A 16,765-nucleotide genomic window follows, 5' to 3' on the forward strand; every position below is an offset into this window, starting at 1 on the left:
CTGAGCACCTGGGCCAGAAGTACAAGTCAATCTGTTTTGACTGTCAATTCCAGTCTACCTTGATCTCTTCTGAAGGTGTCAACAGGCCATCAAAAGGTGGCTGTGGTCAAACAGATGATTTTTAGGACGCAAGAAGGGCTGCAAAGCAGAGCTAGACTGGAAATCAGGTTATGATACTGGCTACAGTTGCAGAAGATCTGGGTGATGGAGACATGGCACACAGAGCAGGCAGGAGAGATCCCTGACTCACTGGCCAGGGGTTGCGTACAGGCATGACCAAACTAGGCCTAATAGAAGAGCAAGCCCTGCAAAGCAACAGTCATTCCTGCTTCACACGTCTGCAAAGATGCTCTGGGATTTGAAGTAGTCATGGACTGTCTCAGCTGTCTACAAACAATTCTACTGAAATCATCAACTCAGATGAATAAGCACATTTTAATTTGCCAAAGAGAAGACATTCTCACTTCTGTCTTCTCCAAAGACAGATAAAAAGGGTTAAACATGACCAATCATGTAGAGACAGGCTTCAAACAGTGATGTGCACTCAGCAGTATGGCATGCCAGTGTTAAAGGTGAAGCCTTTCGCAGCACCCCTGCATCGCAAACACAGCGAGAGGCAGTACCTGGCAGCAAACGGATAATACTCTAAGGCTTTCCTCCTCCAACTCCCAGCAGAAAGGACAGCTAAGAGATAGAAAACACCTTAAAGTAAATAAAAGTGTTTTTCTTTTCTAGTTTTTTTTCCCATCAGCGAAAAACATTCAGACTTTCAAGGTTTCTGTGAGTTCAGACCAGGTCCTCGTTATTCCCTCCCGCCCATAGGAGATCGTTAAACCCAGTCACGGAACTCTGCATACCACCCTCAGTCACGAAGAACCCTCTGGCACAGATCCCAGACCAGTAAAAAATGACCATGTCAGTCCCCAAAGCATGGAGCCTGATCCATTTAAGCAAAACAAGTTCTACTAACAGCTGGTTTTCTCAGCATATTCACGTCCACGTATTTATCAGAGAAAAGCCCTCCAGGACGACAGTGTTTATTGCAGGATTATTTCTGTGAATCCAAGGAACACAGTATTCACTGAGCAACAGTGTTTCTACTATTAGCTTTTTTTCTTAAAATGTTAACCAAGATGAACCCTTTTTTTTTTTTCACGTGGACGACTCATGAAGGAAAAAAAATACATAATGACATTTTTCCTTTTTTTTTTTTTTTTAAATAGACTTCCAATTCACATTCATGTGTAGTATGCTGACACACGTTTCACACATTAATATAGAAACTAGCTGTTCAATCTCACATGGATTCCCTGGATCTAGAGTCTAGTGACTTTGAATAAATAGAAACCAAAGATAAGATGGATATTCTTACTACAGATATCCTTTCCACACAAATATCTAGGATACTTTCACCAGAAAGATAATTTTGACCAAGCAAGATCCAGTGCAGAGCCTCAAAGATGATGAAGGGAGTGGAGCATCTCCCTTATGAGGGAAGGCTGAGGGAGCTGGGTCTCTTTAGCTTGGAGAAGAGGAGACTGAGGGGTGACCTCATTAATGTTTATAAATATGTAAAGGGTGAGTGCTACGAGGATGGAGCCAGGCTCTTCTCGGTGACAACCAATGATAGGACAAGGAGCAATGGGTATAAACTGGAACACAAGAGGTTCCACTTAAATATGAGAGGAAACTTCTTCTCAGTGAGGGTGACAGAACACTGGAACAGGTTGCCCAAGGGGGTTGTGGAGTCTCCTTCTCTGGACACATTCAAAACCCACCTGGACACCTTCCTGTGTAACCTCTGGGTGTTCCTGCTCCGGCAAGAGGGATTGGACTGGATGATCTTTTGAGGTCCTTTCAAATCCCTGACATTCTGTGATTCTCTTAACAGGTTTAGATGCATTATGAAGGATGCACAGAAGGGTGACAGAGACATGAAGGGTAAATATCCCAGCAGCTCCTCATTGTGCAGAAGCAGCCTCAGAACACGTCTGTGCCTCCCTTGCAGCAGTAGGGAGTCAGGTGGATGAGCGAGAGAGGGCCCATGGATACCCACACCCCTCCCCAAAGCAGAGCGGCCCTCGTGGGGAACGACAAGCACCCTGCGGCCAGTGCCACAGCCTGAGGCAGGAGAAGGAGCAGGATGCGCTGGGGACGCACTCTCACGGATGCTGACAAGCATCGTTCTCTCCAGTTGGGTGGTCAGGCTGTGGGGTTTCTCAGCCTACCACTTCCTCCAGAAATGCGCAGAAACTTGTTTCTATGATACTAATTATGATGGCAGTTTTTAAACAAAACACATACTATAAATGCCACACGTTTCAGTTTAACCTAATCTAATTTTTAAAAACTTTAAAAGCAACTCTTATGGAACTGTATCTTAGCTATTGATACAGAATAAAAACCCTTAAAATTAAAAAATGAAAGCTGTTTTAAGCAATTGATTTCAAATTAACTAGAAATTGCTGTTAGTGTGTATTGAACAACTAGTATTGGCTAGGTAACGTTTTTAAATTAACAAGTTTTAATAAAAGAATAAACCAGGTATAACTATGAATAATTATTGCTCAGATTTTTATAAATTAACACAAATCCTTCCCATCTATAAGTGTGGGGTAATTTTTTACTGTAAGAACTGGACTTGACACTCTTGTAGCTAGACACCACGCAAGTCAATGGAATGCCAATATTGACTTGAGCGAGCCACAATTCTTCTTTTTACCTCATGCTTTAATATGTGAAGTTTTTCAAGCCAGACAACCTACTAACATGTTAGCTCCAACTCAAATCTCTTCCACGAGTCTATGACAAAGAACAGCCAAAGTCTTACTAGTATTATGTTTACCATCCACCTAAAAATAGAGCAAATGTGCTTTACAATAAATCTTCAAAGCAAAAGCACTATATCCGTATTGCTAGGGCTCAAATTCACTGACAAGATCTGTGGGTATGCATCATTTTTAGAAAATGAAATGTGGGAATGGATGTTTATATGGTAGAGCACAAAAGCAATGAAACCTCTTGGGAAAACAGGAGATAACTCCCATTACACAAACAGGCCCTTTGCTCTTATTTCTCTACAAAGCTGAAACATTTCTATCTGAAAATGTTTTTTCACAAATCAGGAAAATGCTATTCCTGTTTGCTCGTTCTTCCTAAGGTGAACAGAGTTTAGTATTAGCAAAATAATTGTTGGAATTTGGTATTTTTCCTGTTTTGCCAAGTACTTGGGAACGTTATGTTGGGAACTGTCAACTCTACTCACTCCACCTCAAAATCTGCTGCATAAAAAAAAATACACTGGTAATTTGCTTACACGGCTTTTGTAGATGCAATTACTGTTAGCAGCAGGGAGGAACTTTTATAAGCAGAACACAATTCAAATGTAACATGCCATGGCCTCAAGTCATTACAGTAATCCTCGGGGCTTCTTGAGGCTTTTTGTACTTCTGGCAAAAAGTACAAAGAAGTACGCATTGTTGCTTCAGTTCCCAAACACTGCAAAGTTAAATATCTAGACTATCGGATAAATAGAATAGAGATTGGTTTTGGGGAAGAACAAGAAACAACTATATCTTTGTTACTAAAGCACAATCGAATAAATATTTAAAACATACCCACACATTTCTTCATAGCACAGAAAAAGTAGCCAGGAGAATAAAGGAAGGTGCAACAGCTCACAAGCAACTCTGGTATTACGGGTTACCAGTATCTAGATGCTGTGATGAATACCTTACTCAGATGAGTGAAGTACCTCAACCCTGATAAAAAGATAATGTGACAAGGTGTGGCATGGAACTCCGGGGTTTACTGGCACAATTTTAACATGACTACATAAGCTATAAATGACCAAGTCATAAATATGTCAGACACATCAGATTTGTACTAACATCACCCAAATATCTTTCTGCTATATTGCTCTACATCACACATCTAAAATCAGGTATTATTTAGGGCGCTCACAGAAAATGTGATACTTATAGGAATACAAAGTGTTCTTTTGTATTGTTATTTCGTTTGGTATTCAAGAGGTTAATTTCTTTCTAAAGATACTGCTGAAAAGGAGAAAATAAGCAATGTATTAATTAGCACACGGGTCATCTAGACAGACATACCTGGGTGGCCTGAAATACACTTAAGAATCAATATGTGACTAGAGCTGAAAATACAACGGAAAACAGTAACAGTTCATTTGCTTTTAACAGTTGCTGAGCAGAAGAATACTCTGGAATGTGCAAGGATAATTGCATGTTTGACTACTTCTTATCCCCTCAGCTAACATTGACAAAAAGTGGTGAACTGATGAAAAATATGAAAACATAAAAGCTGTTAAATATATTATTTGTGTCTGCATGTGTTTGCACATGTATGCGTAATCTACGTTTCCTTAAATAAAATATCTGAGAAGTCTTATGCCTTTATCTAAATCAAATCTCAGGTTTTCTTTAAATTGCATCCACCAGTTTATCCATACCAATGTCCCGTTGAGCAAAATGTCACAATACCATATTCCTTCACTCACACAAAACGTATCACAGAGTTATTCTAAAATCGTGGTAGTGAATATTTCCCATCTTTACTCATCTATCCAGAAGTGTTATCACCTGCTCAAAGGAAATTAATTGCAGTATTAACCAGAAAAACAAAGCACCACTGAAACTATGTTAGATCAGCTTGACTGTTGTATACCTGAAAAGTCTCATGTAGTTATTTTTTGAAGCAGGTATTACAAGACCGAGGTACAGAAGGGAAAGAGGAACATTAGGATGTTCCTAATTCTAGGAACGGAAGAAGAGAAATTTAATGAAAGCAGACTGATTTCTAATCCTCACTGTTCCATTTGAGGAGTAAACACTAGTTTCTCAGCAAATCTGTTCATCAACTGGTAAACAGAACAGTACGGTTCAACAGTCTTAAAATGAAACATTTGGATGCTCCCCTGAAAACACCGAGGGTGACAGAACACTGGAACGAGCTGCCCAGGGAGGTTGTGGAGTCTCCTCCTCTGGACACATTCAAACCCGCCTGGACACATTCCTGTGTAACCTCATCTGGGTGTTCCTGCTCCGGCAGGGGGATTGGACTGGATGATCTTTTGAGGTCACTTCCGATCACGTAACCACAGCATGTCAGGGAAAACAGTAACTTACAAAAGCTGCAAATTTCTAAAATGTGTTTAATAAGCACTTCAGCTTCTACAACAATGCTTTATTCAAATATATTATTAATTTGTTTATATAGAGAACTTACCTTCCCAAAAGAAAAAAAATTAAAGATTGCCCCACACGGAAGTTATCAGCACACTTCACTGTAGAAGGCACTCAAAATATACTGCTACAGCAAAACACAGCATAGTTTTCATCAAGTAATACACTATAAGAATATCACATGTGGCTAGTGATGACTCTTCTTCACCCATATGTGATCCAGCCACAGACAGAGGACTAGCCAAAAGATCTGTCATTCTTCACCACACACACACTTTGCAGTAATCATTATGACTTCAAGCAATTTAAAGCAATAGGATGTTACCACCTAGCCTACATTTCTCAAATCTATCAGAAAAAAACTGAAAAGTTCAGAGATTAAATAGAAAGAATGCTCCAGAAAACAAAAACAGAACACCTCACTCACTGTTCAATACGTGGGGAGAGATACAGCTTGGGAAAAACCTGAGTAGCTTCTGCATCCTCAAAACTAACGGAGAGAAGTGCGACATCTTCTCCAGGATCTTCATTCACATCCTGTACATAAAAAATAACAAATATAAAATGGCAAATAACAAACTGAGTACTTACAAGCTTACAGATAACAGCTAATTAGTCAAATACCAGTTTATTTAGGAGACGCTTAAGTGAGGACTCTGAAGTGTAACGACTGAAAAACAGGTTGCAAATTTATTCTTTCTTACTATATTAGTACTTGAAAGATTTTCTGCCTTGCTTAGTTTCCTTTGAAGTATCAAAATAAAATTACAGTGTTAGCAAGTGTACAGTAGTGTAGCTTTTCAATTAGCTGAACTACATATTGCAGTACAGATGCAGGTTTCATTTTTAAGGATTCTTGGTTTAACACGAACATCAGATGCAAATGCCAAAGAATTTTTTTAAATGTTAAAACATCACTGAGTTATGACCACAGATTTTATGTTATTTTTCAAAGTAGTTTAGGGTCCAAAATTTCTGTTGCACTCAACTCCTACTTCTCTTGTGGATGTAAAGTGTTTTTGTGATCAGAAATTTGTATCTAGAAGTCATTCTCCCCAAGTTTCCTGCAAATTAAACCCACGCATTACTTTCAGCAAAGACTGCATATTCCATAAAAACTCCTGTAAGACCAAAAACATCCATGCTAAATACTATGATAGTCAATCTTAATGCATTCACAGCTGAGGCTTCCTTTGTATCAGAACAATCAGCTACAGTTTTGGGATCAGGGAGAATAAATTGTTCCTCGTTAGGACCTGACACCTCTCCAATTCACAAATCATATATAGTACGAACCACTGTACTTCTGATCCACACAACTTCATTAAGCTCTTCACCTCTAGATGGAAAGCAACGAGTTAGCGGTGCAGTCACCTTCATTGACAACAAGTAACACGGTGTCACTTGCTGCTCATAAATGAAAGTCCTTTAATGTGCTTGTACATATGTACATAGCAACTTGCCAAGATGCATTTGTTTTTATCCGTTTTGGAAAAACATGAGAGGAAACAGATAACCCAGCAGATACGTGCTCAAAGCAGGATCAACATGGTGCAGTGTGCCCTGGTCTGCTCTGTCCCACAAGCAGCTGTGAGGAAGGAACATGCAAACCACTCAAACATTGTTAGGAGATCCTGCCCTACTTGGGGAGAAAAAAAAGTGTCTGCTGAGTGGTTTCAGGAAGACAATCTTGTGCCATTTAAATCTTTGGCAGGACTGAAACTGTTCATGTCCACAGAGACTTGCTGCATACCAGCTATTACGTGCAGAACACAACATGCCAAGGAACTTGGTGATAAGCTGCAGGGAAGAATAGGTCTTTAAAAAGCCTAATTGCCTTAGATGAAAAATGAGACAGAGCTAACAGTGTTTTCTTAAGTTCTGCCTCGGTGTGCAGCTGACTTCTGACAGCTGAAAGAAAGTGCACTCTTAGAAATGCCTATAAAATAGTCACAAGCAAGGTATGGCTGGAAATTAGAACATGGTTTTAACCTGAAGTTGCAGGACAAAATCTAGCTGCTGTCCTGTTGTGGTGTGACCAGTTTGTGGATGGGATTGTACGACGTGGCTCCCTGTACCAGTAACAGACAGGATCTCGTGACCCACCACGTTCCCTTCAGTGTTACTTTTCCAAGTGGTACTATCATCACAGCAGAAGAACCAGCGCAGATTACAAAACCATTTTTTCAACAAGACAAACAACAATAAAAAAAATACCCAAGAGTACAATCCTGCTCCCAACCTTTTCCCCAGTATTTTGCATATTTCCATCATTACTGAGAAAAATTAAATAAGGAACAGCTCTCACTCCTGAAGTTGATTATGGCATTACCTGGCTTTTTCCCATTTTCTAATTATCAAACAAACGAAAAGAACTATTAAGACAGATTAAGCATTAATACTAATGATTAAAAATATTTTATTTCAGTGTGCATTCTTCAATAGCTGATAAGCACGTTTACTTTTGGATGCATACAGTTCTTCCAACATCATATTCTTTTCAAATAATTAGGGTTTATTTTTAAAAATTAGAACCTACATGCATTTCACAAGCTACATGGACAAAACCAAATGTATTTAACCTTGCATTTAACATTAGTGCTTAAGTTGATGCACACACACAGATTGACACCATGTATAGTACCAGTTTCTGGAATACCATCAGGGTGCTTATTGATCAAAGGAAAACAAAACAAGGCAAATAAGCAAAACAAAAAACCGAATAAATGTACAACAGATTAGGTGAACACCACTATGAGATCTATTAACCTATACTACATAATAGTACATTATATTTTCTACACTCACTAGTGGTTTCTTTAATATGAAGACACGTGCCAAGGGAAAAAAACCACACAGCAGCATAAATCATCATTTTGTCTTTGCATGTTAAGATGCAATAAGCTGATGTGTGCAGTAAGAGCAATAAACTGAGTGATGTGATATTTTTCATTTACAAAAATAACACCCACCCAACACTATTGTAACTACTGTTGTCTGCACAGCACAGCATTACATTCATACAGCTACCATCCAATCCAAGTTTGAGTACAGAAACCGCACAGTCTTCTCTAATTACCCTTTTGAAATGGATGAATATTTTTGGCCCATGTACCTGAGAAATGAAAATTGTAACTTAAAAAAAATGCAAGATATCAGCATTCCTGTAGGTTTTAAAAGGATGTAATGCGGTAATATCATCAAGTTTCTCAACCTTCTTGCTCAGGTGGCCACAGGTTTCCAATGAAGTCCCTTTGTATCCCACACCATACTATTTATTCCTTTCAGACTTCATTACATTTATTCATGCAAGAATCTGCTTGGTGGAACTGCATTCAATCCTAGTATACCAGTTACAACTGCTACTCATAAAACTAAACCAAATCCACATGTCTTACAGATAAACTGTGGAAAGTTTTTCAACTAATAGATCTTTCTGAAGTTGTCTGTGCCAGTCACAGCTTAACTCCTCCAGTGATGTGCCTCCTGCTCATCCCTACAGACCTGTCAGGGACCGAGTGAGATGACAGACCCTTATATCACCAGGCAACGATACTTCCCCAGAACAGGGGCCAAGATCCTTCCATTACACCAAAGCGTCCTAAGGCAAAGGTTGTTTTCATGCTTCTCAGCAAACTCTGCCCAGGCAGCGTCCTCCCCTTTCCCATTTCTGCATGCATATTCCTCTCAAAACCAGGCCAGATTTAAACAGAGCAGCAAAGCAAAAATCACCTCTATTTTTATTTTTCAGCTGGCTTCAAAAGAGAGAGTAATGTCCAATTGCTTTGGCAATATTATTCCCTTTCAGGAAAAAAAGAGGCTGCTGAACTGAAGTCACAACACATTTTTTAAGTAGCCATGTTCCTTCTCAAAATTTGTATTTCACTCACAACATGTAAGAGGACTGTAAAAATTTATATTTAAGAAAAACTTAAATTTTCTAAAAACTAAGAATGGCAACTTTCTATAAAAGTTAGCATCCAAGGTTAGAACCGCCACATTAAACTATCATTTTATATTCATGGGCTTTTTCCACACAAGACTCTATAGAAGGTATTATTAAAAAGAACTTCCACTGAACAGAGAGCACATTTTGGGCTACAGGAATTTAGAGGTTTAAAAACAGAATGTAAAAATGTTTGAAATCATTAGTCACGCATGTGATAATGCACACAGATTAGTTTTTCCACAACAGTCTCATGTTTGGTAGTAAAAAAAGCCCTCTAGTGCACTACAATATGAAAGATCCAACACTGACTTTCATAGTGTCTTTCTGTTATCCCATGTATTTATTTTTTAAAAAACAATCTTTTCCTCATTTCAGAACATGTCCATTCAAATCAAACAGGAAAAAAAAAATTGATATGCCATTTAACACTGAAAATAAATAGTATTCTTTCTCAAGAACTGCAAGGGGTTTCCTATGTTTACAGAATACTTTGTACAGTGTGGACTGATCCTTGACTAAACCTCCACAGTGCTGTGGAAACGCGAAATATAGATAGTATATATATGTGGTGAGAAAGGAACAAAAACCCCACCAAAAAAAAAACCAAACCACAAAAAACCAAACACAAAAACAACCCTAAAGATTTTCAACACATAGGCTTTTATCTATTGCAAAGACCTTCGAGCAACAACGCAGACGAATAAATGAAACTTTTAACACAGAAATGCATGAAAAGAACACTCATGGTATTTTATTCTAATTTACCCTTTGTCTGCTCAGCTAGTGCAGATGAAAGGTTATGTGTTTTTGAAACTCAAGAGCAAGAGGTGATGCAAAAATAGAAACGAAACACAGAAGAGATGAAAATTGAAGTTTGAAGGTAGTTAGAAATCTGTTTTCCCAAAAAAAAGTCACAAAAATACTGCAGGTATCACAAAGCTCCAAAGGAAAACTTAAAATCCTATTTCTAATTTTATCAGCACTGTCTGAACAACTGTCAGTTTTCATTCATTTCAGTCTAAATTTACACTGAAATGCATGCTTCAATGTTTATAGCTGCTCCCTTAGCAAAATGCTTAATCTTTTTACAAAGTTAGTATGAGTTGTTTATAAAAATTATCATCAAAACCACTTTAAATACACCATCCAAACAGCATTGTTTTCTTGTATCCTACCTACTGTAATTGAAAACTGGGAATTTACTGGAACTGACAATTTATTATGAGTCAGACGGTTGATAGCCAGTCCAACCAAAACATCTGCTCCACACAGTCACAACTGCTATAACCCATTTCCTCTTGTGCCTGGAGTCCAACCAAGTTGTACATTAGAGTTCCTTTTCCTTAAAGATGCAGACTCTGGAAAATCAGTTATTACTTTTTCTTAGTTATCAACAAAGAATTGCCCTGCAATCCCTGATTAGAGTACTCTTTCACAAGGAGGTATTTCTGTATGTGGTGCACAAGTGCAATTCCCTGCACCAAACAGCAAGGCATAAAGTGTTAAGTGACTGCAGGCTTATCCCAGGCCGTGGCAGGACCTGCCTTTCCATGGAAGACTTGAGAGGTAGGGGGGTATGAGATGGTGGAAAAGACCCTGTAATGGGTCGATACATTGAGGACCTGTGATTAGGAATCCAGTTCAGTGGCATCAACCGTAAACCAAGAACAAGAGGAAAAGAAACTTAGAATTTGGTAGAAAGGATGGGAAAGGATGTGCAGGAAGAGTATTGGCATGCTTTGGGGAGCACAAGCGGCTTCTGGTCTGGGAGACAGTAGGAAATGAGAGAAGGGAGAAGGGCTGTTATCCTAAGTGCAAAGAGCAATTGATTTGGGGATAAAAGTGAGGTAAGGAAAAGCACAGAAACTGTTCAACCTACTGTATGTTCTTTTCGGTAGGGAGATGCCATGCAGACAACTGCAGATGCCTCCTGACTGTATGGTCATGACAAATCTGCTTCAGGAGGGCCCCAAACCCGGCTGATTATTCCTGTCTCTTCCTGGAGGTTTCTGACTTCTTGTCTCTCACAACTGCTCAATAATTGTCTCTGTGGTATGACTCTAATTGAAGGGATGGAAAATGTCAGCAAATGGGGAGGGGAAGGGATTGCTTAAAATAATGTAAGTGAAGGATAAATTCAATTTACAACTTGTGTGATGTGATGGAAGTCAGAGGAAGATGAAACAGAAAGAATATGGATGAGAACATGGAGGACTGAGGCAGCACTGACCTTAGCATAGCTTATGACAAGTGGAAGTCTTTTAACACTTACTTGACTGTAGTATCTCTCAACCCTAACAAGTCAGTCAGCTTCACTCAAGTTGGGTGTGAAATTTATATTTAAGGATCCTTTCTGGAGAAAAAAAGCTTTCTAGTGGAGAACTGCACGAGAATAACATATATTCAGAAAGGTAATTTATCTTAGGGGTCAAACTTATCCCATGTTATTTCGCATGGTACATATCTGTAATGGAACCATACTTATTAACGACTGGTCAGAGAAGTGAACAACAGAAATTGTTTTTGAAGTTGCAATGGGAATTGCACCACAGAAGAATACGCAACACTATTCACTTCAATTCGTAATACTGGGCAACTTGCATCACAACGGTTAGCAAAGTTTGGCCTTTTCCCCTCCAAATGTCAGCATGCAATAATGTGAAAAACAACTGTCCAACAAAGCACAAGCAACTCCTACCCTCCCTGCATAGCAGTTCCACTGGCCAGCTTTGATACAAGCAGTTACATGTTCTCCCAACATCTTTCTGCATCTAACGATTTAAAATAACAAAACACACTAAGGGAAACCAGGCAGAGGAATGTGAAGTGGCAAATGAGACTGAGAGATCTGCTTCACTCTAGGGAGAATATGTAATTATTCCAGGAAACTCTTTCTTCTGTCTTCCAGGAAACCCACCAGGTCTGACCAAGGAGTGCTGATTCTTTAAATAGCATCTTTCATGAAAACAAAGGCAGTTACCTTGTGTGCACTGCCCGCAGCACCACAGCGTTCCAATCCGGCCCCTCTCCCAAGGTAACGCAGCAAAACACTCGCCTGACTCGGTCCGGGAAAAGAGCACATTTGAGACCAGCTAATTCCTATCTTAAAAGTTACGTGAAAACCCTAGTCTGGGAATGACTTTCCAAGCCTGAAGAGCTTACTTCATAGGACAAGATACTGAGTTTTCTTCATTACAAAAATAATAAATAAATAAGTATCTACTAAACATTTTAAAAGTATCAGCAAGACCTCCAAATATACCATTGGGCATCAATAATTGAACATGAAAACAAACAGCATTTTCTCCAACTGTGGGTAACATCCCAGGGTTTTGTTTGTTTTCAGACTTTCACAGATAAATATATTGTACTTGTCTAAGGCAAAAACCTGAGATGTGCTTTGTCTATACCGTTTCCTTTTATTATGGTCACAGTCATCTACCACTACTTTCACAATGTGAGTGACCATCAGATTTAGGTAAAGAATACTGTTAGGAAAAGGATAAGACAAAACCTGAACAGTTAAACAGAAAGAATAACAGCCTTGTCCATGAAAATACAAGCTGGAGTTCACAACTGGACTTTTCATATTAGTGACAGACACGCTAACGTCAGGCAAACAGTACATTCAGTTGTACATATTTACATTTGTGTGTCTTCGGTACATGGAAGACTCATTTTCATCAGTGTTCTACATACTCTCTATTTAAAATGTTCATTTGAAATTATCAGTAATGGAGATTCAAGATTTATGTAGTAAAATGATTAATTCTAGGACTGTCAGGGTTCAGGCACTCTCTGTGCTACCTTGCCACGTGCCAAGATATTTCCTTGCTAACAACAGCCACTAAGAGACATCTCTTTCACATTTGTCTCTGCATTGCTATCTGCTTTTTACACTTCGAACACTGAAAAGAACTGCATTAATAACTAAAAATGTAGATCAATATCTCCCTTTAAAGATGCCTCAGTTTCAAAGACTATGAGAGAACTTTTTCTTTATATATGTAGTCTGAATTACTTGAAACAACATAAAGTGCATTTACATATTTCTAAATACAAAAAATATAATTTCAACACTCTCAGAACCAAGCAAATGAATAAAAACACAAACCACTATCCACTTAGATGATTTATGACAGATCACCTATATGGAGTTTCTTTCTCTATAAATTCCCCGAAGCTATCAAGCTGCATCCTGAACATGTAGTTACAAGCCATTTTTTTTTTTTTAAGCTAAGCCCTATGTTTTTAAGCTTGCTTTCCCAGAAAAAGATTTGGAGACAACTCTCCAGCCACCTCTTCAGATGACTAGACTATAACTTACTTAGAAAGCAGTATTTGCTTTCTTCTCTCCCATTTTACTGATTTCTCGCCTCTTTAAAAATAGTAATGTCATTGCAGAAGCCAAAGAGCAGTCACCTCATGTCCACTGGAAAACAAGATCTGCTAATAAATGTTGAGCAGTTATCTAGAGTACAAACAGATCATTAATATAGTTCGAAATAAGACTATTTTCCTGCCAAGACAACTTTCTAATCTCCAAATACAGTTTTTCTATACATCGATATTTATATTTTATATATGTAAATTGACAAAACAAATAAAAGAATGGATTAGTATCGAGGGCTTACAATTGAAAGAAGATTCAGAGGAACAATTATTTTTGGGAGGACTGTAATGAACACATACAGACCTATGTCAAACTAAGTTTTAGACCACTGAGAAGTTGGATTTTTTTTAAAGACCATAAAATGGCTCATTGATATAACTAATAAATCTTAAAAAAAAAATATTAGAAGTTAAAAATACAGTGCAAGACAAACATCTATGATAAGCATTTCTGTAGCCATGTTGTGGTGGAAGTCAGCACAAGCATTTATTTTTTAAAATCAATCCAACTTTTATTAAAAAGCTTTTTCCTGCACTCTCCACATATTTTTATATGTTCCTGGTTCAGTGGATACCTCTGCAGAATCAGAAATACTATAGATTACATGGGTCACAACAAGAATGCCAGAATAAAGCCATATTCTGAGACAGATCTTCAGTGAACCAGGAAGTACCAACAAGATTTCACAGATGAAAAAGTGAATAATCAAAGTGTAAGGTAAAAGCAAACTAAGTTATCCTTGCTCAGTGGTCCTTCACCATCGTAGCTTAGTACTGCTGACCTGATTTAAAAACATGGAACCTTTGTTTTAGAAGTGCCAATATCAAAAGTATTAGCTGCTTTGAGTTGTTTTGTCAACTGCTGTTTCCCAAGAAAAACAGGAATGTTTCTCCTTAAAGTTCACAGCACTTTTGATTGGCAAACTGTTATTATGCATTCCCATTTCAAGTGCATAATACTTGTATTTCTTTTCGAGAGAATTCTGTTATCCTACATTTATGTCTACTGGATCTTAAAAAAAGAGTGTGTGTCTGTGTGGGGCATTTTCTGCTTTGTACAAAGAATATGCAAGTTGGAGCATCCTGTCCCCTAGAGTCCTATTTACGAACGTGCATAATTCCAACAAACTAAATGCTTGGTTTAATCATGCACACAAGTGTATATGTGCACAGATGTCAAAGAGTAAGAACCCATTACTGTAAATAAAAAATAAAAAAACTAAAAAAAACCCCCACTTCTTCCAGTAAGGAGAGAAATACAGGTTTTTTTCCTCACATTTGTGTAAAGGTGGATCCTGCTACGGGTGGTAAGCAGGACGCTCAGAAGAGGGATAAAAGCTGTATTAGTAAAAAATTGCTAAAACATTAAACTTTCAGAGTTCACATCTATACTTGCATGTAAATTGGTTGCATAATGTCAGGAAAAATTCACATTCAGCCTGTTTTATACATAGTAGACAAGTCACATTCTGTGTTGAGAGAAGTCTTTGGAACTTAGAGCATGAGACAGTAACTCCTGTGCTTCATTGTACTGCTCAGGTGAAGGTTGACTCATCTGTTGTTGTTTACCTTGCCTAAGACAGCGCCTGAAACACAGAGTGTCCAGCTCAGATGTGGTCCCAATGGATTAAAGAGGTAGTTGCTAGAAAAATACATCACATATTTCTAGATGAAAGACTGTTTCCATCACTGAGATCTCTCTGATTACTGACTCAGAAAAAGATCACCACATCTTTTCCCCATATCTCATCCGTTAGTGCATTCATCACCAACTTGGGATAAAGAACTTGGACAAGTATTGTTGAACTCTTTTACAGCATCTGGAACTGTGTTTTAATGAAAAAAATGTAGGTTCAAAGGCCACTAATATTGATATTACCCTTCAATTTGTGAAGTCTTTCCTGACACTTTCTCATATCATCCATTCAAAGTTTCAAAGGATCATTTTCTGTAGATCTAATTCAACTTTTAATGCTCTCACAAGGCCCAAAATCACTTCCATATGCTCAACAGCTTCAGCACAGCACCCCAACATGTGCACATCAACAGTACAGAACACCCTGGTTTTGGTCAGGTATTCAGCTTTCTGCCCATAAAACTGAGCATTATGGTCTTTGGCAAGGAGGAAGATGTCCCCACACACAAGCAAGACTTTAATCGTGACAACAGAGTTTGAACTGGAAGTTTCTTACCCCAACCTACAGGGAGAGAGCTTTTGATACTTTTTTTTTCCTTTGAAACAACAAATTTAAGAAATTAAAGACTATGCTCTTTTCAGAAGTTTCCTGAAATAATGCAGGTTTGATGTTCAGACTTCATAACTAACGGGATTTGTGGGACAGTTATTTCTTGGGTTCCATCCTGCTGTTACAGACAGTTAGAGCAGACTGACAGACAACAGTAACCCTTTGACTTGCCATGTCTTCATGAACCTCAGTTCCTCTACAGGCATCAGCTGAAAAAAAATGTAGCCCTCCATTTGTGTGGTACATGTGCACTTAAAGTGGGACCCACCATGACACTTCCTTGGGGACAAAATATTTAGAATTTTAAAAATAGCATAATAGAAGTGCAGATTTAGAAGTCACCTTAAAAATAAAATGGCATAAGGAAAACAAAGTAACTGTCAGGAAAAAAAAAGTGACAAGTCACTATTTGTGATGTCATTGTTAAAAAACAACCAAACAACAAAACCCCAACATATTAAAAACAGTGATGTTAAATAACGATATTTAAATGCCTATGTACATTATCAAGCTCCAAGTCTGAAACCACTGAGCCTTTTCTAAAAAGCTATTTACGAAACAGTTGTGTTTATCGGCGACAGAACTGTAGTCAGTAGCATTTGAAGGATCGAGGAGAGGGAAGATTCAAGTCACATGCATTCTTGGAATTCTCTAAAATTGCCAAATTCATGTCAATTTTTCTAATTAATCTTTCCACCATCAGTAACTTGCTTTTTTCAAGCCTATGTGAAATTGCTTCTACCATCTTGACATCTCACGTGCAAAATTTCTTCTATTTTTACTTAATGGTGTTTATCTAGAAATAAAATGTGTCTCATCTTTTCCTTCTGGGGTCCAAACATAATGTTAGCAGCCTATCCTATCTTGCTATTTTCTGAATATTAAGAATAGTTGAAATTTTGGCACACTTGATTTCACTTTGTATGCACCTCCACAGCAGTCACAGAAGAAAACCATCTACATGAACATTG

The 16,765-nt window shown here is 38.1% G+C and overlaps 1 protein-coding gene across 3 annotated transcripts in view; it reads right to left on the reverse strand.

Moving 5' to 3' along the window:
* BABAM2 (BRISC and BRCA1 A complex member 2) overlaps nucleotides 1–16,765 on the reverse strand; it is a 167,316-nt gene that overhangs the window by 69,995 nt on the left and 80,556 nt on the right. For all 3 annotated transcript variants that reach the window (XM_065833292.2, XM_071806110.1, XM_071806109.1), the window contains exon 7: nucleotides 5,635–5,744. In XM_065833292.2, the coding sequence (XP_065689364.2) occupies nucleotides 5,635–5,744 (110 nt within the window). The remainder of the gene's footprint in view (nucleotides 1–5,634; nucleotides 5,745–16,765) is intronic.

Source organism: Patagioenas fasciata, chromosome 3, assembly GCF_037038585.1.
Source record: "Patagioenas fasciata isolate bPatFas1 chromosome 3, bPatFas1.hap1, whole genome shotgun sequence".
NCBI classification, from domain to species: domain Eukaryota; kingdom Metazoa; phylum Chordata; class Aves; order Columbiformes; family Columbidae; genus Patagioenas; species Patagioenas fasciata.